This window comes from Periplaneta americana, chromosome 11 (assembly GCF_040183065.1).
Source record: "Periplaneta americana isolate PAMFEO1 chromosome 11, P.americana_PAMFEO1_priV1, whole genome shotgun sequence".
NCBI lineage: Eukaryota > Metazoa > Arthropoda > Insecta > Blattodea > Blattidae > Periplaneta > Periplaneta americana.
The window spans coordinates 135,232,935-135,260,334 of NC_091127.1; the positions used below are offsets into that span (position 1 = coordinate 135,232,935).

Genomic DNA, 27,400 nt, shown 5'->3' on the forward strand with positions numbered 1-27,400 from the left:
TATTATATCTATGCGCCGTGTACTGCCAGTGACGGAGAGACCATGTACTTCTTCAAAGGTGTTGTAATCGGCATCTTTAAGGGCCGTAGCTATAATTGATCGTACTTGGTGGTATCTAGCATTTCGCAGAGCTTTGCCATGCAGACAGGACCCCAGGACGTGTGCAAGAGTTTCAACCTCATTGTGGCAATGCCTACAATAGTTGTCCTGAGATCTTCCCGGCATAGCACGTACTGCAGCAACATTTCTACTGCTACTGCTACTGCTACTGCTACTGCTACTCCTACTGTTACTGTTACTGTTGCTGCCACCACCACAAAACAGTCAATCTTTTGAGGGAGAAGTTCAGAGGTCCATCATTTCACATGGTGGTGATGTTAACTGGCCCCCGAGATCATGTGATTTAACGTCGCTGGATTACTTCTTATAGAGTTATGTTAAATCAGGGGTTTATGTCAACAAACCAGAAACAGTTTGACCTATGGAATAATATCATTTACGTTATTCGTAAAATTGAGTTTGTTTATATTTTGTTTGTCATTGAAAATTGAAAGACCCATATATGCGCAATCCAACGAAGCTGCAGCGACCATTTAACTATCGTTCTCTCCCATACGTAATGACATTAAGTGTGCTAAAATAAATAAACGTTTTTCGTTTATACAATTTGTTTCATTTTAAAAGTATGACACTCTTATTAGAAGATATTTTACTACTATTACTACTACGAATCAGAATTATCCTTTATATACATATGGGCTGTAGTTACATGGTCTAAGGCACCATGTCATGAACTAGCGTTACGGAACAATCGATTGTTCGAGTCTCCATGGGGGAAAAATTTTTCTCACGAATTTTCGGCAGTAGTACGGAATTACTGCTCACCTAGAATTGTAATAAAATTGGGAAGCTGCTTTGCAAGCCATCTATAACGACTGGAAGGCTGATCATGCTAAGTACAAGTTAGCTTACACCTGTACTGGTTGGATGACCATTCACCTGTGCTGAAGCATGTGAATATGAGGCTTTGGCCTCCATAGGCTGTCGCGCAAAGGAATTGTTTGCTTGTATTTGTTGTACATATGGGCAGGGGAGAGAAAAAGTGTGAGACCTGTAAAGCTTTAATGGAAGCATGTTGAGCCATTTATTAAAGAGCTTGAAGTTGCTGGCAGAATTTGTACCTAAGTCAGTATTTAAGAATAAGATAATGTGACATTAATCTGTTCAGAATCTTATGAAAATGAGTCGGTCAGGGGAACTATACCGAATATTAAAAGTGCTTAATTTCACTGGCAGAATTTGTACCTAAGTCAGTATTTAAGAATAAGATAATGTGACATTAATCTGTTCAGAATCTTATGAAAATGAGTCGGTCAGGGGAACTATACCGAATATTAAAAGTGCTTAATTTCACTGGCAGAATTTGTACCTAAGTCAGTATTTAAGAATAAGATAATGTGACATTAATCTGTTCAGAATCTTATGAAAATGAGTCAGTCAGGGAAACTATACCGAATATTAAAAGTGCTTAATTTCACTGGCAGAATTTGTACCTAAGTCAGTATTTAAGAATAAGATAATGTGACATTAATCTGTTCAGAATCTTATGAAAATGAGTCAGTCAGGGGAACTATACCGAATATTAAAAGTGCTTAATTTCACTGGCAGAATTTGTACCTAAGTCAGTATTTAAGAATAAGATAATGTGACATTAATCTGTTCAGAATCTTATGAAAATGAGTCAGTCAGGGGAACTATACCAAATATTAAAAGTGCTTAATTTCAACATTAATTGAGCGCCTGAGAGTTTAAAAAGCATTACATACTGAACACATGTCTTCACATTTTAGTAAACCGAATCCAGTTTTAAAAGACTGAATTTGTCGCTACCGTCATAGTTGTCCTCCTTATCATTATCATTATCATCATCATAATCTCATCCTCGTTGTTGTCATGATCGTCACCACCTCCACCTCCACCTCCACCTCCACCTCCACCTCCACCTCCACCTCCACCTCCACCTCCACCTCCACCTCCACCTCCACCTCCACCTCCACCTCCACCACCACCACCACCACCACCACCACCACCACCACCACCACCACCACCACCACCACCACCACCACCACCACCACCACCACCACCACCACCACCACCACCACCACCACCACCACTACTTCCACAGTCACCATCATCACCTCCTTCATCGTCAAAATTCGATGAAGGAAAATAGCTTGTTTAGCATTGCAACATTACTTTTAAAATAAGATAATAAATTTCTGGCACTACAGTCCATAAAAGACCAAGGTCGATCTGCTGACTGTTGGTCTTACAACCACATGCCTCTGCAAAGGTGACGATCATGCAACTATTACAGGAGTAACATGTTTTTAGCACGATGATAACGATTAGTGGGGAACTGTTATAACTAACTTTCGAAACCGAATTTCGATATTCACTGTAGCTCCCCAAATTCATCACGATGTTGGGTAGGCACCTATCCCATACACTGGCTGAAATACCATGAAAAAATTTCTTTCCGACTCGAACCAGAGTTTAAGACGATTCACACAATGTGACTACGTCACAAGACCCAGTTTTATATTACTTACTTACTTACTTACTTACTTACTTACTTACTTACTTACTTACTTACTTACTTACTTACTTACTTACTTACTTACTTACTTACTTACTTACTTACTTACTTACTTACTTACTTACTTACTGGCTTTTAAGGAATCCACAGGTTCATTGCCATCCTCACTTAAGTCCGCCATTGGTCCCTATCCTGAGCAAGATTAATCCAGTCTCTATCATCATATCCCACCTCCCTCAAATCGATTTTAGTATTATCTTCCCATCCACGTCTCAACCTTCCCAAAGGTCTTCTTCCCTCCGGCCTCCTAACTAACACTCTATATGCATTTCTGGATTCGCCCATATGTGCTACATGCCCTGCCCATCTCAAACGTCTGTATTTAATGTTCCTAATTATGTCAGATGAAGAATACAATGCGTGCAGTTCTGTGCTGTGTAACTTTCTTCATTCACCTGTAACTTCATCCCTCTTAGCCCCAAATATTTTTCTAAGCACCTTATTCATAAACACCCTTAACCTATGTTCCTCTTTCAAAATGAGAGTCCAAGTTTCACAACTGTATTCCTATAGTCCTTTTTCATTAAGATCTATATTATTAGAATTATTCTTTTGTTAGTATAATATTGCGATTTATAATACTATAATTGGACTGACACCATACTTAAATCCTTTTGGTATTATATTTGCCTCTTAATTAAAATTATCAGTACCAGTTGCAGAAGACAGCCCTGCAGTATATATTGACTACACCCCAACTCTGGCTACTAGCAACAGGCATCCATAATGAACACCGATCAAAATACCCCTCATTTCTCGTGAAAAACAACAACTGAATAAACTACAGTGAACTATAGTGGACTTTATGTTGCCAGCTAACAGCTGGATACATTAAGAAGATTGATTAATTGATTGATTGATTAATTGATTGATTGATAATACTGTAATAGTAATTCACTTGTTCATTTTCTTTCATTAATAGAGAATATGACACGAGAGCTCCTAAATTTTTTATATGCCTATGTTATGCTATTTTTTTTAATATGATTCTCGCAAAACCTTCACACGAGGCGGACTTCACGTTATTCTGTGATTTTCCTTCCCCGACACAGGTTGCCTTCTTTAAGGCAGTCTGTATCTTTTTCCTTGGACAATGTGGTGCTCTTGTGGATATGGTTGCTATTTCCTCAGAGAAGTCTCTACTTGTTCTTCCCCTAATGGCAGTTCGTTTTGTGAGCATAGACGATACAAAGTCTCTGAGTAGTTGCATTGATGTTGTTTCAGCTGCGGTGTTCGGTGATCCTCACATCGTGACATTCGACGACCTGGAATACACCTTCAACGGGAAGGGTGAGTTCGTGCTGATCCATTCTGACACACCGAAGCAGAAACTGGATGTGCAGGCACGCTTCGAACAGCTGCCCAGCAATATTTATGGAGAAGTCATGGCTACACAGCTCACTGCTATCGCAGGTAGGTACAGCAAGAAGAGCAGATTCTTCAAAAACGAATCCCTCAATCCATGAAATTGTTTGTTTGTACATTTACTATTTAATTCATTAATTCGTTTTTATTCATTTGCCCATTCAATTAATTAATTAATTCTGCATTGATTCATTCATCCGTCGATCCACTTATTTTCTCAGTAAATCATCTATTCGTTCATTAATTCATCCAGTCATTAATCACATTTGAGCGAGAGCATTTTGTTTATTTACAAAAATAGTTGCAAATTAATTGGACTCCATTTTGTAGTCAGAGTGAAATATTGCTAAAAAATTAAGAAAATCCACTTTTTTTGTTTTTATGATCGTAATTACATTTGAGACTTCTTAAAATGATCTAGCCATATAATGAAATGTTGCCAAGCGTACAGTGCGTGAGTGAGTTGAGATAAATTCTTTTTTTTTTTTAATGCTGTTTTCTCGACTTTAACATTTTTCAAAAAGCTCCTTGCATAGCAGTTATTGTCACATTGGTCTGAATCTTCTCACAGAAGTCAATTAATTGTTGATAAATGAAATTTAATTATCATTTGTATTAAATATTAATATTAAGTTTCTTCGGGGCATATTCATATTGCACTTACATTAAAATAAGGTGGTAAATTAATGAAATTAAAAAAATATATGAGGTACTCAGAAGCAAAGTAATACAAGTGACGTTTAGTAAGTTTTGAGATAAATGACTTTGAAGTTGAAAAGGAAATTTAAAAATCTGTTACAGGACTATGTTGCTATAAATTTACATTTGTATATGTTGGTATCTATTTATTTTAACTTCTAAATAGAAATTATCTATTCTAAAACAATTTAGGTAAAATAGGGTCCTAAAGTCACTTGTATTATTTTGCCACGGAAATATTTTTGTGGAGAAGTAATGTAAGTGCAACGGTTTTCAGTATTTGTGTATTATTTAAAACAAGAACAAGAACACTATTTACAAAATTGCAACATTCCTGTCTTAACAGCATTTGAGCTTTCTTATTATCATATTATAACACAAAATGCGTCTGTATAACCGAAAGAATAGGGTTAAGAAAAGTTTTAATTTTTAATGAAATTTAGCCTTAGTCACTATCCATTACGTCACTAGCCTCATCTGAAGAAGTCACATTTCTCTCTGCTGCGACATCTGTGTTTCTGTCATGAAGTGCATCTGTAGAACTCCTACCGTGAACTTCCTTTTTCATGCCCTCTTCCATGTCCACATCCTGCAGTCGTTCCTCGTTATTACAAGACCATTCTCATGCTTCAGGTCATCAAAGAAAGAGTGGTGTATGGATGGGATGAATTTCTTTAGCTATTGCAAGTTGCTCCACTTAGCAAAAGTTATCCTTATTGGATCATGTATAGTTGGTCCAGCTCAATGTGTGCAGACCTTTCACGAAGATGTTTCGAAAAGTCAGCGCTGTAACATATTACCTCTCTCCATTATGGCAAATGAATTAGTCATAAACGGAAGAAACGCAACAACAATATGTAAACAATGCACTTGTATTAGTTTGCCTCTCAGTCAAAACTCTGTATGCATTGTAATACAAGAGGAAGGCCAAGATGGAGGAGCACTGACTGCAACTGCACTTATATTACTTTTTCTCTAAACAGAAGTGACACTAAAGATTTAGAATATACACTTATCTCACTTTTTTTTTAAAATTGTCACTTGTATCACTTTGCTTCTGAGTGCCTCATATATATTGTAACTCTCTATTTAGACTGAGCTCAAAATGCTAATTAATTTTTACTCCCATGACTATTTTCAAGCTTTTGAGCAAATATGAACTAAAAATTTTGAAAATTTTGTCGCAAGGAGCTTTTTTAGTGATGTCAATATAAAATATATTTTAAAAATATAATTTCAAAACTGTTAGCCCTAATGGCACCAAATTTTGTACAGATGACAGTATTGCAGGCCTGCTTATGTGGTTTAAGTTTCACAAATTTTGAATTAAAATTGTAGAAGTTCTAAAAATCATATAGACTAAGTGTCCCCTTAAATTTGTAACATAAGTCTCAGTCGGAAAGAAGAAATACATAGCACAATATATTGCATAAAAAATTAAACCTCTCCAGGCCTTTGGATCCATAAACTGTGTAGAATATATTTATTTAGACTCTGGCTACTAATTTCAGAGTCTGATGAATGAAAATAATAGTTAAGAATTGTAAAACCTTGTCCGTACAATATTGGTGGCCAGTTCTTTTATTGTTGTTGTATTTCAGCAAGAGATAATGCCTCCACTGCAGTTGAGGTGCGCGTGAGACCCAAACACGCGCAGTGGCGTTACCACATGGACGTGATCGCTGGGGGAAAGAAAGTTTACTTCGATAGGTCTTCCCTTCGAATTCAGCATTTCCCTGGTGAGTTTAATGTGCATTGTTATGTTTCATACAATTCAAAACTATACTCGAGTAAATTGCTGGAAGGACCTTGTTGAGCTGACTAAATGCGAATAGAATGTGGTGACATGCTGAGTGGAAGAACATAGTCAGCAATGAGAATCAATTATCTAGCAAAGAACATGGCTGTAAACACTCTTGTTGAATGAGAACCATTTTGTGGATGTAGTACGGAGTGATTGAAATACAACGTAAGTATATAACTAAGCAACTATTGAGCCTATAAAAAACTGGCTTGAGGATTACCTATGATTGACCTACTGACAGGACACAGTAGTTATATAGTATCAGGGGCGGCTTTTGGGGTAGTGCCAGTGTGCCATGGCACCACCAATAAAAGAAACAAAAAATAATATCCTAGAAAGCAGTTGTAATAGTTTATTTCTACACATTTTATTCGTATTTCATTTGAACGAGTGCGTGCACAGATCCGGACACACTCTTGCAGCGTTTTTCCGAACGTTGGAGTCACTTCGGTGTGGCACTGCCTACGTCCATATAATACTATACAAAAGGCTACTGATTCAAGTTTATATGCGTTTCTTATGGCAGACTTTGAGCCGAATTCAATTTGACTCAGTAGTTAATATTCTGCCCGCTAGAGCACAGTAATACAGAAATTTCGCTAGAGGCAGGGTTGTTGGAGACGTTAGGAAGAACCATCAACTGCAGACTTGCACGAAAACACAAGTTAAAGTTTCGCATCAAATGTTAATGTAGTGTTGGCAATTCAAAACTAATGCACATAACTTGGATTTGAATGTGTAAATTATTATCCATAACTATATTGAACGCAGAGAAAGTCATGGTTCTCTTTAGAAAGATAAATATTTTTTCATATTATGTAAAACTGTTTGTTAATGTTGTGTAATATTTGTTTTATTTTGCGGGAACTAAATATCGCTACATTGTTCCTATAGTATTGATGCTTCTGTTAACGATACATGAGATCTGTGCAGGACATGAACATGTGTTATTCAGGTCGCTGCCTTGGATTCATCGGCCTGTTAAATAAAGTGCAAACGTGTTTGTTTATTATCTATATCACTGTTTATCTCGTGTGTTTTTGCCAGTAATTTTACTAGTTATAAAAGTTATTTGTATTTGACCAACAATACCGTACTGTGAAAGTTTTGATTACCTGTATCTGTAAATTTCGTTATTAGTTTCGGAAATGTTATTTTAACTGTTACTAGATGCATTATTAACTGTATATCTGGTAAAATAGCTGCTTTAATTAATGTGTTTTATTTAACATAATGTGGACTGCGATTATCAATTTCACTAGGGTAATTTGCGTACAACCTTTTTTCATTTTTGGCACCACCACCAGAATGCCTCACCAGCCGCCACTGTATAGTATGCATGTAACGGATGGGAGTCAATGATAGAAACACCAAGTAAAAACATTGAGGACTAGAAAATGGGAGAGCTTGATAAATTACCTATGAACGCGATTCGTTAATCTTTTGAATGTATCATTTGGTTGATGTGATATCCAGTGCAGAGAATAGCTTCAAAAAAGAAATTGTGAGTGAATTCCTGAATTTGATTAACTGCGGTATATTTTAAGTTTTAATTTATTTCTTTTGTTTATTTTACGATCCTTTATTAACTGCTTAAAAGAGATGTTTGACACGATTAGTAATTTAGGCTAAAGTTCTTAGTACCGTAGTAATTAATCAAACTGCTTCTAAGTCTTTTCTGTTTCTGTAGTTAATTTTTTCATTAATAGTGCATGAACTCTTCGAAATTTAAAGGTTTTAGAAATATTGTAAAAATATGTAATTATTTGTACATATCATTAACGTCCATCTCAACTATCGCTGTTGTTTGAAATTCACAACGTTAATATTTAATGATTACTTGTAAGTTAACTAATTAGTTTAAAAAATAGTTATAATTGACCAATATTCTTGTTTAAGATTGAAATAGGTCAACTCTTCGAAACTTCATGTTCTTTCACAAATATTTACAGAAATGAAGATAGTAGAAGAGAAACACAACTTTTAGAAGAAGACATATAGAAATAATTTCCATATAGACCTAAGTGTAGCGATTTTTGCTTAGTCATTATACAAGGTAAAAAAGAGAGAATATTGTGATGTTGGCTTAATCGATTTTCAAGATAATTGCGGAAAATACACGTTTTCAACATTCCTAACACCAAAAAGTAGTTTTGAGTATGCAGTCTATACGTTTGTCGGACTGTGTATAACAATTTCTCCTATAAAATTTATTTAGTCTTACGTTAAAAAAGTGTAAAATTATTTAAAAAGGCATATACCTTCGACAGACGGCCCGTTTCGACGCTATGTCACGTCATCTTCAGTGTCTCTTGAACCACTGGTGATCTTGACTCTATGATGTGCACTTGTCGATGGTAGGGGTGGGGGTGTGTTGTTCCTATGGTGGGGGCTGGCTGTTTGTGTATTATGATGTATTGTGACATCGAATAATGTGTGTGTATTAAACTGCAATTGTGTGTTAAGTATATATTTTGGGTATGTTATTGTATTCTTATATATTTCGTACTGTTCTAGGATGTTTAATTGTGAACTTTTTGGTGTGATGTGTAATATTTCCATATCTGTTTCTATATTATTGTAGTCATGATTATTGTTGATAATGTGGTCTGCATAATTTGATGTGATGTAGGGTTTGGTTATAGCTAAATATATAAGAATACAATAGCATACCCACAATATATAATTGCAGTTCAATACACACACATTATTCGACGTCATAATACATCATAATACACAAACAGCCAGCCCCCACCATAGGAACAACACACTCCCACCCCTACCATCGACAAGTGCACATCATAGAGTCAAGATCGCCAGTGGTTCAAGAGACACTGAAGATGACGTGACATAGCATTGAAACAGGCCGTCTGTCGAAGGTATATGCCTTTTTTTAACAATTTTACACTTTTTTAACGTAAGACTAAATAAATTTTATGGTTTTTAACAAAGTGTTAACGAGAATTTTAATCAATGAATTTCTCCTAAACTATTTATGGAATATTTCCTTCATATTTAGTATCTATGAGTCAGTTGCCTTGGTAACTCAGTTAGCAGAGTGAGAGCATACGATGACCATGAACCTGAGTTCAAATCTCAGTGATGGTAGACTTGTACTTGTGATAGACAAACACAAAATTGAGGGAGTTTTTTCGTAGTTCTTCAATTTTTTTCTCGTCATTCCACCAACACACGTCAAAATTCCCCTTTCGTTATCATCTCCGGCTCGAAAAATAGGACACCACTTGTGTTTACATGATGCCGAATCGATCATTCATCATAATGGGTATTCATCACGGTTTGTCCAAAGATTCATAGACGGCAATGCCTGTCGATTCCAGACAACTCATAGATGAGCATAATGGGCATCAGAACCCCCAGATTCTTTCTTGCCAAATTGGTACATGGTGACTTCATAGATCTGTGGGGTATGGAACAGCACCAACAGAAGTATGGTGTATGGATGTAATGGTTGGAGAAAAATACGTGGTGTGGAGGAAAGTGAAGCTGATTTAGCCGAACAGCACAGTCGGGACACAACTCATTCCATCATGGGTGCACAAAAATCCTACTTGGGCTGAAAATCTTAGAAATTCTCCATGTCGCGCCTAATAAGCACCTCTATACCTTTATATCTCTATGGCATTTTAAGTAGGCCTACATAATATATCAAAACAATAAGATAATAAAACCAGTTCTCATAATATGATGAAAGAGTAATGGAACAGAGAAAAATTCTCTCCAGCACCAGGATTTGAACCCGGGTTTTCAGCTCTATGTGCTGATGCTTTATCCACTAAGCCATACCAGATACCCATCCCGGTGTCAGACAGAATCGTCTCAGTTTAAGTTCCAACTCTTGGGTTCCCTCTAGTGGCCGCCCTCTGCACTACGTCATAGATTTCTATAAACGTAGGACTGAAGTCCATACATGTGCTGAGGTGCACTCGTTATGAGTGACTAGTTGGCCAGGATCCGACAGAATAAGCGCCGTCTTAAATCACGAAGTGATTTACGCATATCATATATATTATTTTAATGTACCGAAGTACATATGGTATTTCCATGCAGATATTCTGCGTCATCATACGATGAAAGAGTAATGGAACAGAGAAAAATTCTCTCCAGCACCAGGATTTGAACCCGGGTTTTCAGCTCTACGTGCTGATGCTTTATCCACTAAGCCACACCGGATACTGGTGCCGGAGAGAATTTTTCTCTGTTCCATTACTCTTTCATCGTATGATGACGCAGAATATCTGCATGGAAATATCATATGTACTTCGGTACATTAAAATAATATATACAGTTCTTATAAGATTATAAACATTATCATATTAGTATTCAATTTATTCGTGTTCATATTTATTTTAAATGCATATTTTAATTAATTAATTACATTATTTATTCCTATATAATTATGTTTTTAAGACCTGTGAACATATTTATGTAAACATTTTTTGTTGCCATTTCCAGGAGTCACTGTGTACATGCCGACCTACATCCTCAACCAGTCTGAGATCGTGATTATGTTCCAATCTGGTGCGGGCATCGAGGTTGTGGAGAATGAAGGTTTCATGACTGCGAGGGTCTACCTTCCATGGTCATTCATGGTAAGATACAGACATGTCTTGTGTTCTGGAAGGGTTGAAAAACATTTTTTTCTTAAGCTTTCCAATGCTCTAGTAGATCTACATTCTACGAATGGAAGAAAAACGACTGTCAAAACAAATAAGAAATAATATAAATTAAAAGGATGATAATAGCAATGACTAATGATAATCATATTGATTGTTGATAATTATGGTAAGATAGTGGTAGTTGTTGGTACTTATGATGATTTTTGACGATAATAAGCAATACTGATGATGGTGTTGAGTAATTTGATTATGGTTGTTAGTAAAGTAATTATGATTATTGATAGTGATGATGTTGGCAGTAGTGGTTGTCGATGGATGGTGATTATGATTGTTGATGATTATTTTTGTTGATTATTATGACGGTGATGATGATTGAGAGTGATAGCAATAGTGATAGTGTTATATGCTGCTGATGATATATTGATGATTGTGATTATTATGATAATTTACCTATTATTATCATTATCATCATCATCATTATGATTACCAAATCATGGGAAGTTTTATAGAATATTAATATTAATAAAATTATAATAAGTTCAGTAGAAGAACTGATTAAAAATTCAATGTCGAAAGTTAAAATAAGAAAACTGTCAAATGGATTTCAAATAGGTAAGGAAAGGGTTATGGCAAGGATGTTGTTAATCCCCTACATTTTCTAAAATTCATGTTCAGCAAGTTTTAAAAACTGGGCAAAAGAAATGCCAAAACATGGGAGTAATTATGAATGACAACATAACAGAGATACTATAATTCCTACATTATCAGATACGGTACTGCAAGCTAAAGATTATGAAGGGTGAAGACATAATAGAAAAAAAAAATTGACGGAGAAATATGAAGAATTGGGATTAGTAACAATTGTTAATAAAAGTCAATACAGTACGTATAGTATAAACTTATTATAGTAATTTGTGAGAGTAGACAAAAACAATATTATCAGAAGATTCCAAAGGCTGTATTGGCATTTGTGTTAACATTAAAAATTTGGGAATTGAAATTGCAAAAGAAGGGAACAACGATTCTGAAATAACAAAGAGAGTAATTATTTTATTAAAGGTCGACATGCAATTTCAATGCTGAACGTAATTTTGTGAGATAAACAAATATTTAAAGAAACTAAAATCTATATTTATAAATCAGTAGTGAGAAATTTAATAACTTATGGTGCAGAAACATGGAATATGAAAATCAAATTACACATCTTGATTACACAACTTTTAACACTATATCACTTTGGAAGAAAGCATATATATGGTATTTCAAAAATAAAATTACAGTCAACAGAAGTGGATTTTTAAGAAGATTTGAATTCTACTTGTCCCTTTGTTCTGAAAACACATTTCCGAGCATTATATAATAACATAGACATGGATAAAAACACATAAATTTAACATTGGCTACTGACAGGACTTCAAATCAGAATCAATTGCAATACATATTTCAGTTCATTATGCTTGATGTCTTGTTGACAGAACCAGACACGAGGTCTGTTTGGCAACTGGAGTCATGACATCGTTGATGATTTCACGCTTCCCAATGGCTTGATGGCTGGAGTGGGGACGAGCATCAACAACTTTGAAAGCGTCCACAGGGACTTCGCAATAAAGTGTTAGTTACTATCAAAAATAATTAGTTCTAATTTTTCTTCTTCACATTCTCCTTTTTTCCTTACAATTTTACTTCTTACTGTTCTTTATATACTATTTCTTCTCCTCTGCCTTTTCCACATCATCATCATCATCATCATCACCTGCTGCTGCTACAGCTCCTACTACTACTTCTGCTATTATGACTGCTGTTACCATATTACGAGTACTAACACTACTACTACTATTACTACTACTACTACTACTACTGGTACTACTACTGGTATTACTACTTCTACTGGTACTATTACTACTACTACTGGTACTACTACTACTACTGGTACTACTACTACTACCACCAGTACTACTACTGGTACTACTACTACTACTATCACCAGTACTACTACTACTACTACTGGTACTACTACTACTACAACTACCACTACTACTACCACTACTACTACTACCACCACCAGTACTACTACTACTGGTACTATTACTACTACCACCAGTACTACTACTACTACTACTACTACTACCACTGGTACTACTACTACTACCACCAGTACTACTACTACTGGTACTGCTACTACTACTGGTATTACTACTACTACTACTACCACTACTACTACTACTACTACCACCACCACCACCAGTACTACTACTACTACTGGTATTACTACTACCACCACCACCACCACTACTACTACTACTACTACCACCACCAGTACTACTACTACCACCAGTACTACTACTACCACCAGTACTACTACTACCACCAGTACTACTACTACCACCAGTACTACTACTACTACTACTACTACTACTACTACTGGTACTACTACTACTACTGGTATTACTACTACTACCACCATCACTACTACTACTACTACTACCACCAGTAGGCCTACTACTACTACTGGTATTACTACTACTACTACTACCACCACTACTACTACTACTACTACTACCACCAGTACTATTACTACTGGTATTACTACTACTACTACTACTACCACCACCACCACTACTACTACTACTACCACCACCAGTACTACTACTACCACCACCAGTACTACTACTACCACCAGTACTACTACTACTGGTATTACTACTACTACTACTACTACTACCACCACTATTACTACTACTACTACCACTACTACCACCACTACTACTACTACCACTACTACTACCACCACCACCACTACTACTACTACCACCACTACTATTACTACCACCACCAGTACTACTACTACTGGTACTACTACTACTGGTATTACTACTACTACTACCACCAGTACTACTAATACTACTACTACTACTACTACCAGTACTACTACTACTGGTATTACTACTACCACCACCACCACCACTACTACTACCACCAGTACTACTACTACTGGTACTACTACTACTACTACCACCAGTACTACTACTACCGGTACTACTACTACTACCACCACCAGTACTACTACTACTACTACTATCACCAGTACTATTACTACTACTGCTACTATTACTACTACTGGTACTACTACTGGTATTACTACTTCTACTGGTACTATTACTACTACTACTGGTACTACTACTACTACTGGTACTACTACTACTACCACCAGTACTACTACTGGTACTACTACTACTACTACCACCAGTACTACTACTACTACTACTGGTACTACTACTACTACAACTACCACTACTACTACTACCACCACCAGTACTACTACTACTGGTACTATTACTACTACCACCAGTACTACTACTACTACTACTACTACTACTACTACCACTGGTACTACTACTACTACCACTGGTACTACTACTACCACCAGTACTACTACTACTGGTACTGCTACTACTACTGGTATTACTACTACTACTACTACCACTACTACTACTACTACTACCACCACCACCACCAGTACTACTACTACTACTGGTATTACTACTACCACCACCACCACCACTACTACTACTACTACTACCACCACCAGTACTACTACTACCACCAGTACTACTACTACTACTACTACTACTACTACTGGTACTACTACTACTACTGGTATTACTACTACTACCACCATCACTACTACTACTACTACTACCACCAGTAGGCCTACTACTACTACTGGTATTACTACTACTACTACTACCACCACTACTACTACTACTACTACTACTACTACTACCACCAGTACTATTACTACTGGTATTACTACTACTACTACTACTACCACCACCACCACTACTACTACTACTACCACCACCAGTACTACTACTACCACCACCAGTACTACTACTACCACCAGTACTACTACTACTGGTATTACTACTACTACTACTACTACCACCACCACTATTACTACTACTACTACCACTACTACCACCACTACTACTACTACCACTACTACTACCACCACCACCACTACTACTACTACCACCACTACTATTACTACCACCACCAGTACTACTACTACTGGTACTACTACTACTGGTATTACTACTACTACTACCACCAGTACTACTAATACTACTACTACTACTACTACTACCAGTACTACTACTACTGGTATTACTACTACCACCACCACCACCACTACTACTACCACCAGTACTACTACTACTGGTACTACTACTACTACTACCACCAGTACTACTACTACCGGTACTACTACTACTACCACCACCAGTACTACTACTACTACTACTATCACCAGTACTATTACTACTACTATTACTACTACTGCTACTATTACTACTACTGGTACTACTACTAACTACTACTACTACTACTGGTACTACTACTACTACCACCACCAGTACTATTACTACTACTACTGGTACTACTACTACTGGTACTACTACTACTACTACTACTACTGCTACTATTACTACTACTGGTACTACTACTAACTACTACTACTACTATTACTATGACCACTGCTACCACTACTACACGTGGTACTAAAACTTACTACTACTACTACTACTACTACTACTACTACTACTACTACTACTACTACTAATATTACTACTACTACTACTGCCAGTACTATTAGAGAAGGTAGGTACTCATCTTCCCTCCGTCCACTTGGAACTGTTATGCCCAGACATTGGAGAGAACCTCCTGACAACAACAAATGCATGCAAGGGGTGTCACAGACGTCTTAACACATTAATTGGAAAACACTATCCTTCACTGTATTATCTTCTCCAGGAGCTCCTGAGTGAAACTTCTAATATACACCAGGACATGGAAAGGTTGGATTCAGGGTCGGCTCTGCAATAAGAACTGCAGAGCTGCAGAACCACCATTTAAATAGACCTGAAAAAATTTAAAATGTAAAACGTACTTTTATGTAATCTAGTTCATTGTTTCATTTATTTTTCCAATTCATTCTCCTTCGATTCGAGATTTTACTGTCTGTAGGAACCTTGAACTGCTCGAGAATTTTAGCTGTAGTGTACTTTTCGGTCTGTGATCGGCAGTTCCTGAAGCTCAACGTAGAGTAGTCGGCAGTAGAAAACTGGCTTTCTTCACCGTCCCATAAGACTGCATTAGAGCTGCAATTGAAGCAGCTCTCTCCAAATATACAAAAGAACCGCCAACACCCTCATCTCTTTATGACCTGCGTTAGAACACATAGGCTTCTGGACTGCTGTATATCATTACAGTTCCAGTGTGTTATAGTACTGTGGGTGGTATGATGTGATTAGTCAATGTGTCTAAGGAAATATTATATATTAAAACTGAATGAAATGAAAACCTAATCGACCAACCCTTTTCGAAATTAAAAGAGAAATTGCATGTTAACTTAAGAAATCAGGACGTCCTATTCAAAATTTAAATATTCAAAATTACTGGAAAAAGTCGAGGAAATCATGTAGCCTACTAATCATTTTAATACCGAAATGTGTAATGGAAACGATTGGTTTTTTGCTGCGCTCATGAAAACGCTTTCTCCCCTACCCGTGTATTCTGTTTAGAGGAGAAAATACATGGACAAACACTGGAGTGAAGGATTTAGTTAATTTGACTTAAAAAAACTAGAAAAGCATGTGGGGCACATCTCCACTACGTGACTACTTGTACCAGGTGGGAGAGGTGTAGCGCTCGGATGGCTGGAGTACAATTTCGGGTGCACAGTCAACTTCGAGAAGGGGCTGTAATTACACGCGTAATCCGATTTAGATGCAATAAACAGCATGCGTTTGCTAAAGACACTATTTTTCATGCAGAACTGCCAACCTTTGTAATCGCGGGCCACTACTGGTTGGATTGTACTGGTTTCTGTATTTTGTTTCACTGTTAATTGTTTGAAGACCCGAAAATCGAGGCTGTGATGGAATGCATTGTCACAAGAAAACCGTGTGATGAAATATACTCTGTGACAAAACATGACATTGTTACAAAACCTACCAAGAAGAAACATACTGATACGAATTTGATCATTACGAAAACGCCTACTCCTGCTGCTGCCCTTGTTCCTCTTTATTCCTCTTTCGTTTTACTTATTCTCTTTATTCACTTTCATTTCCTTCTCCACATCATTTCCTTTTTTCATTTTCCTCTGCCTGCCTTCTCCTCTTACATTTTTCTGTTCCTTTTCTTCGTCCTTCTACTTCCTCCTTTTAAAACTGTTCTTTATTTCCTTTTCCTTCTCCAAATTACGATCTTTTTCTTATTAGGTTTATGTTTACAACATTTGATAAGCCCAGTATTCTCTCTGTCTACCGAGATTTTGTTTCTCATCATATGTTTGTAGATTAATATTTGTTTATGAAACTTTATGCAATCTTTTCTACTTGTTTAAAGGCAGAATTGCCATTTCATTAATATCTTGTCCTTTAAAGTTGATATTGTTTCTTAATTGCCCAATGTCACTTAAACTGTATACCAAGAGACATCTTAAGAATTTTACCTCAGTCATCTATAAATGCCTTTAATAAATTTTCAAGAACTATATCTCATTTCCGTATAAATCTGAATTTAATTCTGATTAAAAAAATCAAGTGTTTTCAGTATGTACACGAGAATTTACTTTCTTTAATGTATATAGGGATATTAGAAGACAAGGATGACCCTGATAAGGGAGGAGGATTGTTCACCAGAGAGTTTGGGCGTACTGCAAGCTTCTATGCCAATAAGACTTTCAAACCAGAATTCCGGAAAACGCCGCAAGACATCATTCCTACTAACAGGTGAGCTTTATTTTTACTGGTATAATCTATATACAATTGCGGAAGATAGTAAACACCATAGACAAATAAATAGACAATTGTTCTTAGAAAATAACACCATGGCATGATTGTGACTATAATAGTATTTAAATTCAAAACTGTATTGCTCATAGCACAAAAAAATGGGCCATATAACATTTAAACTACAGTATTCTGCTATGATATCTAAAAATATAAATATTGTATGTAATTAATGTAAATTATAATTAAATACAATTACAAATATGTTAGTTTTGTTGATATTTACGCAGAATCACGTTTGTCCATCAAGCATATCGGATCCTGCTAAACAGACGAACCTTATAGATTATGACTAACTTATTTCCTATAATACACTAACATGTAGGAAAGAATATCAAGGGCATCATGTCAGAAGGGCGTATTAACAAAAATGCAAGTTTACATTAGAGCCATTTAAATATAGAATAATTTTTCCTATCTTTGTCTACTTAACAGGGTACTTTCTTTCATATTTATAACTCATTAGTTTTACCCCCATTCGATGTCAACACTCTCCGTAGACAAAATTATATTGAATCACTTTGTTACAGCGAAGTAGAACTTTATACTCGCAGGAAATGAATAATTTGAGTATGACCTCATCAAGAGAAGTATTTTGAAAAAGAAGTCACGTGTTAAAAAGAGGTACTGTATTGACTTAAGATGTAGAAATGTCCCTTGATTACAGAAGCTGTATTGTGTTGTTGCAGGACTCGGGACATTGACATGGCGATTTCTCTTTGTGGAGACTCATATCAATGCCAATATGACTACGCAATGAGTCTGAACAGAGATATGGCGCATTTCACAAGGAACTACCTGGATAGCTTTGTCAACATCAAGGCTAAAAACAAGGAGCGAGGTGAGGTTTCCATCATCATGTTGCACATGTTCTGCATGGTAGAGTGATACTAAGAAGATAAAAATTCGGTCAAAAGACAACGGACGATGACGATAATGATAATAGAATGATGATTAGCAAAGTTCAATTTTGATATGGACAGGAAAAGGGCGGTAACCTTTCTCTTTTCCCTTATTATTCAAGGACAGAATATGGAAGCCATTGAAAACATGAATATTCAGCATGGTTTATATGTTTCGGAATATGCTTTCACATGTTAATTAACTAGGTTATGTTGTTGACTAGTTTCAGCTGGTGGGCTATCATCAGAACTGGGTGGTCTTCGCGCTTTCTGATTACGATTCCTGTGGGGGTGTGTTTGTGTAGTGTAATGTGGAGTAAAAAAGTGTGTGTGTTCTGCGTCACTGTTAAGGCGTAACGCTGCAAGCCAGAAGATCGCGGGTTCGATTCCGAATTCATGATCATGTGGACCCAGGTTAAATCCCTGGCATACCCCCAGTTTATGACTTGTGTTGGAGAAGTCCGTAGTCCGAGTAACACAAGAATTTTCTCCAAGAGCTCCGGTTCCCCTGTGACATCCCAACAAATCTCCATCAACTCAATTCTTGTGTGTAGCGTAGACCAGCTTCCTACAGTTTGTCAGTAAATTGGTCTACAAAACTGGCTTCATATGGTTGAATGACGAACAGTAGTCGAGTGCCCATCATTATTAAAAAATAAAATAAAATTCTACTTGTGGATAAACCTAATTAATCAGATCACTAAAGCTGTGATTGGACCAGTGCATTTGAAAACTTCGCTGGATTTTCATTACGATCAGGAATTGTTACTGTATTTACTCGCGTAATTCCCTCCTCCCACCCCCAAGATTTTAGGCCATGGGTTTTAGAATCTTATTTTCTTCGCGTAATTTTTCCCGCTTACTTTAAACAAAATTGGACATTTCTTTTCCCTTTAAGAGTATCCTTCTTGAAGATTCTAAGTATAAAAAAATAAGCATAGAAAACCCAAAGTCTTTATTCATCCCTTTTAGAATGAAAAACTTTCATTAGAACTGATGTATAGTATAGTATAGTATAGTAGTATAGTATTTATTAGCTGTCGTTATAGCAAAAGCTAATGACATTGTCAAATTACACGTGTGAAATTATAGTGCAAAAATGAAAATTATTCTATTACAACACTAAACATAAAACAAAATGATCACAAATACTCCTTAGAGTTTACAATTGAGAGTCAAGATTATCAAAATTAGGCTAATATCTAGATGAAAATTGTAACACACTGATCACAAATATTGATTTGATTAACAATTTATGAGAATTTCCTAATATATTACAGAATAATAATACAATTCAGAGAAAGAAACCTAAAAAATATCAACAGCTTGATTTTCTGATTCAAAATATTCTTGTACAGAATAGAATGGGTTTCTAAGAAGCCACGTTTTCACTTTGACTTTGAATATGTCAAGTGACACTTCCTGTGCTTCCTGTGGAAACATGTTGAACATTCTACAGCCCAACATGTTAGGACTACTTTTAACTTTGGATAGTCTGCAAAATGGTATGTCCAGTTTTTCTTTATTCCGAGTATTATACTCATGTTTATCCATCCTACTGGTGAAGCCATAAAGATTTTTCTTGATGTAAAGAAGGAGTTCCAGTACACCAATACAAAGAAAAACCACAACACTGTCCATAATTATATGTAGCCTATAGTAGTTAGTTTTATTTAGTATTAAGTTGATTTGATTAGTATATGAATTGTTTGATGTAATTTATGACTAGATTATTTTCGATGTTTTGTAGCTCTCGCGTAATTCCTTCCTCTCCCTCGATTTCTCGCCTCCGAATTTCCGAATGGGGGAAATTACCAAGTAAATACATTAATACAAACAATAATGAACTTTTATTATTATTTTCAAACATTTTGTGTTATATTGCGTTCGTTATCACTAGTTATACCACAGTGAATGTTAGCCATTAATTAAAAAATAAAAAAGTACTTTGGTCTGGAGGGGACTTCACCGCCACTAGTCCCCCCCCCCCCTCCCCTTTGCTACATCGCTGTATATAGGCTATATATCATCAAGCTAGTACCAGTACGCAATTAACACATTTACACCAAAGCCTACAACCTAAGTTTAATATTACAGCTAAAATAGCACAGATATATTGTTACAATAAAACACTATAGCTATGTGCAATATGGTTAGGAATGATGGAAAACATAATATTCCCAGAATAGTAAACAATATTGTTTAAATAACCACGACTTCTCTTGTTTCAGTTTTATCATGTGGAGTCCTGGAGACGCCTCGATTTGGCCGTAAAAGCAACTTCCTCTTCATACCCGGAACTAAAGTCACTTTTGAGTGCAATCAAGATTTTACACTTGTTGGAGATAAGCGTCGTGTATGCGGTGAGGATGGGTTGTGGGACACCCCTGAATATGGATACACTGAATGTCTACGTAAGTACAAGAATGGATTTTTCGAAAATAACATATGCACTCATTATGTTTTGTCAGAATTCTTCACCATTTTGAACATGAAATTCTGAAAATATATCATGTTTATTCACAAATACATATATTAATGAACTAAACTAAATCTATGTGAGCACGAATTTAGAAAAATAATACTGGTACGTAATAATAACTGAAGCTATTATATATAGAATCCCTAAATGCTTAGGCCTAAGTGCTAAAGTGCGATCGAAAAGTCCCTCTGCAGCTCTTTTAGTTCTAGTAACTCTAAAATACAACCCTGTAGAAAATTGGCACTCTCTGATTCATTTCGGTTTGACAACTTCACATCCCCAGTCTATCATATGCTTAGCGGCCAGTGCTGTCACTTGAATTCTCTATCAAATACACTTGAATTCTCTGATTAGTGGATTCTCGGCTACACAAGCACTGCGGAGAGACTTCTTAATTGCACTGTATATATAAGTACAATGAATTGAGACATCAAAGTTCTATATACACTGAATTGATCTACTGAGTAGCTATATACACTAAATTTATCCACTGAAGTTCAATGTACACTATGTCGAACCACTGAATTCTACATACACAAATTTTATACTGCCTACACTAAAATTCTATATAGATACCATTATTGGTACAGATTAAAGTTATATATAAACTGAATTAATAAACGTTGGAAAGTTTTAAAATGACTGTTCATTGTACAAAGTACCTAGTGGTATAAAACCTATGTGAAAACTTTCATTAGATAAGAACTTAGAGGTACGTAAAACAGCCATTTTCTGGAAATCTCTGCAAGTTGTTATGCTTGATTTAAGCATTTTCCTTACAAAGATTATTATTGACTTATTTTTCAAATTCAGGGGAAAAAATCCTTCTAAATTGGTCCATTGAAGTTTAATCAAGCATAAAATTGACAAAACTATTATCGGTAACTGTTAGAAAAACTTGTTGCAGCTAAAGGTTTAGAATAATAAACATTAATTCAGAAAAAACTGATACCGTATCTCTTTAATAAGAGTTCTGAATATATTTGTTTTTAATTCTGATACTACAAATTAGTGTTAACTAGAAATTATTTTCTAACATAACATCATTGAAATTTTTACTGAGTCTATCATACAAAATTATCCATTTAGGTATCAATGTCCAATTAGTAGTCCTGGAACATAACATATATCGTAGCTGATAACAGAACTTTGATCGTAGGCTACTTGTCAAAGAAACTAAGCGTATAACAAAAATCTTTGCACCTCTTTATTCACTGCTACATAATCCATGTTCAAGATTTTCTAGTTATTCAGTCCTCTATATGCGTCTAAATGAAAAGTGAAGGAAATGTTGAAGTCATATCATACATTTCTTTATGTTTTAACATCTATTTCTATCACATTTCTCTATCTTCTATTTCTTCGTCATCCTCGGTGCTTACCTCTGGCTAACTGAAGGTGATGGACTTCTAGATGAAAAAAAATCTAAGTATGCTTCAACAAAGAAGTATAGTTGTTGGCTCAATCTAGCAGATTTACTCACGAAAAGACCTATTTATTCATGAATAAAGGGAAAATTCTGTCTCCAATACTGCCATTATTATGGTAGTTAATAGATGTCACTACGATATAATAATAGTGGTGACCGTCTGACAGTCTTCTACATCATCATCATCATCATCATCATCATCATCATCATCATCATCATCATCATATATTATTCAACTACATAACTGTCATTTTTATAAACTTATTTCCTATTATTTTCTTCTTATTCTTAGTCATGTTTATAACATTCTTATCGTAATATTCTTCGTTTCCTAATGTCTTGTCACATCACATGAGAACAACTTACAGGAACTTCCCTTAGGTACCTGAACCCACTTCTCTTACGGGACATTGTTTACTCTGAAAATCTCGTTATGTTAGTGTCCCAGAAATACATAGGTATATTTTTCTCTGTTTTTTTTTTGCATTGCATTTTACACCAGTAAATTGTAGGGGGAAAAAATATAATAATAATAATAATAATAATAATAATAATAATAATGGTTTATTTAACCTGGCAGAGTTAAGGCTATACAGTCTTCTCTAACACTCAACCAAGAATAAAACTGCGTTACAAAAAAACATCACAAATTTACAAAATGCAGCACACACAAAAACTGAAGTAGATAATCATAATACAATGTAAACAACAAGTCAGGAAAGAAAGGAAAAGTCATTATAAAGTGAACAATAAGTCAAAATAGATGAGACATACAAAGTATAAAAATATGAGACAATAGTAATAATAGTAATAATAATAATAATAATAATAATAATAATAATAATAATAATAATAATAATAATAATAAAAATAAATAAATAAATAAATAAATAAAATAGTAAAATACAAAGCATATAATGAACACAATATTTTTTTAGGTACACACAGTGATGATATTTGGCCGGTTCGCAATGGTTCAGACGAACTGGTTGTTAAATTATTTCTAGGTAATATTTGCAATTACCATGGATTTATTCCGTATATGTTTAACATAAGTACACATGAGGAAACTGGTTGTTAAACTTTTTGAATATCACCACTGGGTACACACAGCAAGTAAAATTATGTTTATGAGTAGCTCAAGTTATCACATGATAGACATACCATTATCGAAATATATGATGAAACAAAAACAGATAAAATAAAATAAATATCACTAGAAAATCAGAAATGTAGTTAATATATGGAAACATACAATACAACACTTGTCATAACAGTAAGTTAGTTTGGCAACTCGTCATAATAGTGGAATGATTACAAATAAAGAATCTGTATGAGAGTGAAATTAACTTAATTCTGGTAGATATGGAAGTTGGTTAGTGTGATGTTGATCCCTGTGTATGATCAGGTCAGCAGGAGTACTCATCGCGCCAGGCTGGCATAACGTTTGGCATAATCCTGGCCGTTCTAGTGCCTCTCATTGTGATTGGCGCATGTGTCGCATATCACTTGATGAGGCGACGCAATGTAGAGGACAGCTCCACGGCTTCCTGGAACTATAAGAACCAGCCAGCACCCTCCATAGTTCCAGTGAAAGCCGTTCCCCTCATGACATCTCCTAACCGGGAAGACTACGGGATGCCTAGTGACCGCAGTAGCTCTGGCAGCAGTAGTCTGGGTGGCTTCAAGAAGCGCCGCATGTATGATGGGTCATATCGCACCCATGAACCACTTCCTGGAAGGCCACCTGTTGATTTAGATGATAAGATGTGGGATGTGGGGGAGGAGGAGATTGGGAATACGTCTATACTCTCTGGGAGTGACGACACACCCTCAGACCTCAGTGGCAAGGCTGTGTATCGGCACAGTCGCCAGACAGACATTTACTGACAATAGTACATAAGCAGTGTGCGTATTTTTGTGCTTTTTTATGTTCAAAAGATTGAGTTAATATTTTTTATTCATATTTTTCATTTTTGTACAGATATAAAAAGAAATTAAAATCCATTCTATTTTAGAGGAAAATCAGAACTAGGGTCGAAATAAGTTCTGTTGATTGTTGGTGTGATTAGGGTAGTGGTTATAGATTATTGTCCAAAGTTGATCAACAGTGAATGGAATGTGGGTCTTCAGCACTGTACTTCTCCCTACGTACTGTACTTTCCAATGTCTGACCTACAGGCAACTGTTAATATACTTTTATACATGGCAACAGGCCATGACTGTTTGGCCAAACACCTACATAGAATTGAAATATATCAGTCCCCTAACTGCCCATTGTGCAACTCAAACAAAGAAATGGATTTGGTACACCTCAAAATCTGTGCTTCAATGGCCGACCATGACAATATCTTTGAAAAATATTGGAGTGCAAGAGGTCAAATGACTTTGTCAAATGCCTGGCATTAGAAAACAACAACAATTTTTTTCATTGCTTTCCCTTCTCTCTGGCCAACAAACTGTTGCGAATATATTTCTTCTTACTGTACAACCTGTGTTGCGAGCTGTAAGTAACTCTGTCTCTCCTTTCTGCACACACCATACTGACCACTCTCATTTTGCTTCGTCTAACAAACGATTGTCAATTTCCTTCCCCTTGCTGCACACTCCATGCTCTTTCTGGCCAACACACAAAACTGTCCCTTTACTGCAATCCCCACTTCAACCTACAGACCATTGTCAATATAGTAGTAGCAACATATCTCCACTAGCAGTTCTTCAGCCCACCAAATTTGCGTATTAACAGACTTGGTAACAGCAAGGGAGATTTGGTGGATTAATGTCCACCAACTATTCCTTCCCACTTCACACAAATATTGAAAATGCAGCTTGAACTTATTTCAGAATACTTCAAACCAAATTCACTTACTTTAATTAGTATTACGCATAACTGACAACTTTTCCTTAGCAATTACTTCAAAGTATTCCTCATCGCTGTGCAGAAACAATGTTCATGTTTGAATCTGTTTAAATTTTGTTTTGGATTGATGGAAAGTGAATATTATACTAATTAATGTTTAATACATCTTGATTACACAACTTTTAACACTGTATCACTTCGGAATATGTATGATAAGAACTTTCTTGTGTTAAATTTTAACGTACTGTACCTTGTTAACATGTTTCGACCTATTTTCGGTCATCTTCCGACCAGTTCCGAAGATGACCGAAAATAGGTCGAAACATGTTAACAAGGTAGGTACGTTAAAATTTAACACAAGAAAGTTCTTATCATAGATATTCCGATAATGTTTAATATTAGAAACATTTGCCATGAATAGCAGACATCTCCTTCCAAAACAGTTTCTGTGATGTGGAACACATGAAACGAGAGTTGTCCACCACAATTAAGATCTGCTCACCTGAATGTTCCCCACACCCTCAAATTAAAAATGCTGACACTTCTACTGTGAACTTACGTCTCGATACAGATTGACGATATCTTGGACGGACAATATTTCCTGAGACCAAAGTGACGTTTGACAGACAAAGCAGGAAACGAAGTACAAAAATTGGGATGCAATAGATCTTCAAAAGCAGCAGTATTTACGAGTTCTATAAACATCATCGTAATTTTATATATCGGTACATTATATATTTTTATATTTAGAAGTATTATTGTAAAATATAGATTCCTCTTCAGGAGAATGTTTCTTGACACCACAAAGGCCTGACTAACAAAGAAGGTAGTGGACTAGAAAGAAACGGAGGACAATATATCTTGAAGGCCATGTTCTGAAAAGGATACAGCTATTATAAATTATGAGTCTTTTTAGATTTAGACATTTCAATATAAAACGAAAATCTATAATTTCTGCCAAGAATTTCGGGAATAATAAATGGTCTGAATTTGCGGCCAGTTGAGTATTAAGGTACAGTAAAGTTTCGGATTTTGTAAGATAGGAACTATGTTTAGAAATGCAAAAAATTTTTTCTGCTTTGCAATGAGAACATTACTTAATGATCACATCATAAAGTGAAAACTAAACTTAAAAATTCAGGCTTAACGATTACATAACTGTCTCCTAAATATTACAGCTTTTTTTATAGGAGACTAAATGTCTTCTTCTTTCCTAAGGTAGAAACTTTAGCAGAAAGTGTTACACTATAATATTCAGTACCGGTATTATATGTATGAATAGTGTGTTGGATGAGAAAATTGCTGGCCCGTAATATATAATTAATTTAACAGTAAAAATCTGGGCCAATGTGTAGATCTCGACAAAACATTATAAGTAACTTAGAAACTAGAGAAAGATATCACATACCGGTACCAGTAGTTATTTAAATTCTTTTATAGTCTATAAATGGCGTAAATAAATCCATAGAGACAGATGAGTAGATAATTTAAGAACTTGAAAATTTGCCAATGTGGAATGTAAGTTACGATGAAATGGTTGGTGGTAAAGTTGAATAAAAGTATGTAATCAGAGACTTTGTATTTTAATATACCTAATGAGAAAAGTTTCTATTCCACATAGAAATTAGGATGATGTAGCATATCAAGATAAAATCTGAACGGTGGCTTTTCAGGAAGTGTGTTGTTGTGTAATTCCCAGACAA

The 27,400-nt window shown here is 35.6% G+C and overlaps 1 protein-coding gene across 2 annotated transcripts in view; it reads left to right on the forward strand.

The window, feature by feature from the left end:
- Positions 1 to 27,400, forward strand: part of mesh (sushi domain containing 2 mesh) — an 85,376-nt gene that overhangs the window by 52,561 nt on the left and 5,415 nt on the right. Inside the window, exons 13-20 of one of the 2 annotated variants that reach the window (XM_069840103.1) lie at positions 3,884 to 4,072; positions 6,325 to 6,462; positions 11,004 to 11,140; positions 12,643 to 12,778; positions 17,823 to 17,964; positions 18,714 to 18,865; positions 21,158 to 21,340; positions 24,246 to 27,271. In XM_069840103.1, the coding sequence (XP_069696204.1) occupies positions 3,884 to 4,072; positions 6,325 to 6,462; positions 11,004 to 11,140; positions 12,643 to 12,778; positions 17,823 to 17,964; positions 18,714 to 18,865; positions 21,158 to 21,340; positions 24,246 to 24,727 (1,559 nt within the window). In that variant the 3' untranslated portion in view covers positions 24,728 to 27,271. Of the gene's footprint in view, positions 1 to 3,883; positions 4,073 to 6,324; positions 6,463 to 11,003; positions 11,141 to 12,642; positions 12,779 to 17,822; positions 17,965 to 18,713; positions 18,866 to 21,157; positions 21,341 to 24,245; positions 27,272 to 27,400 lie in introns of those variants that run through there. The other variant, XM_069840104.1, reaches the window with a different exon arrangement.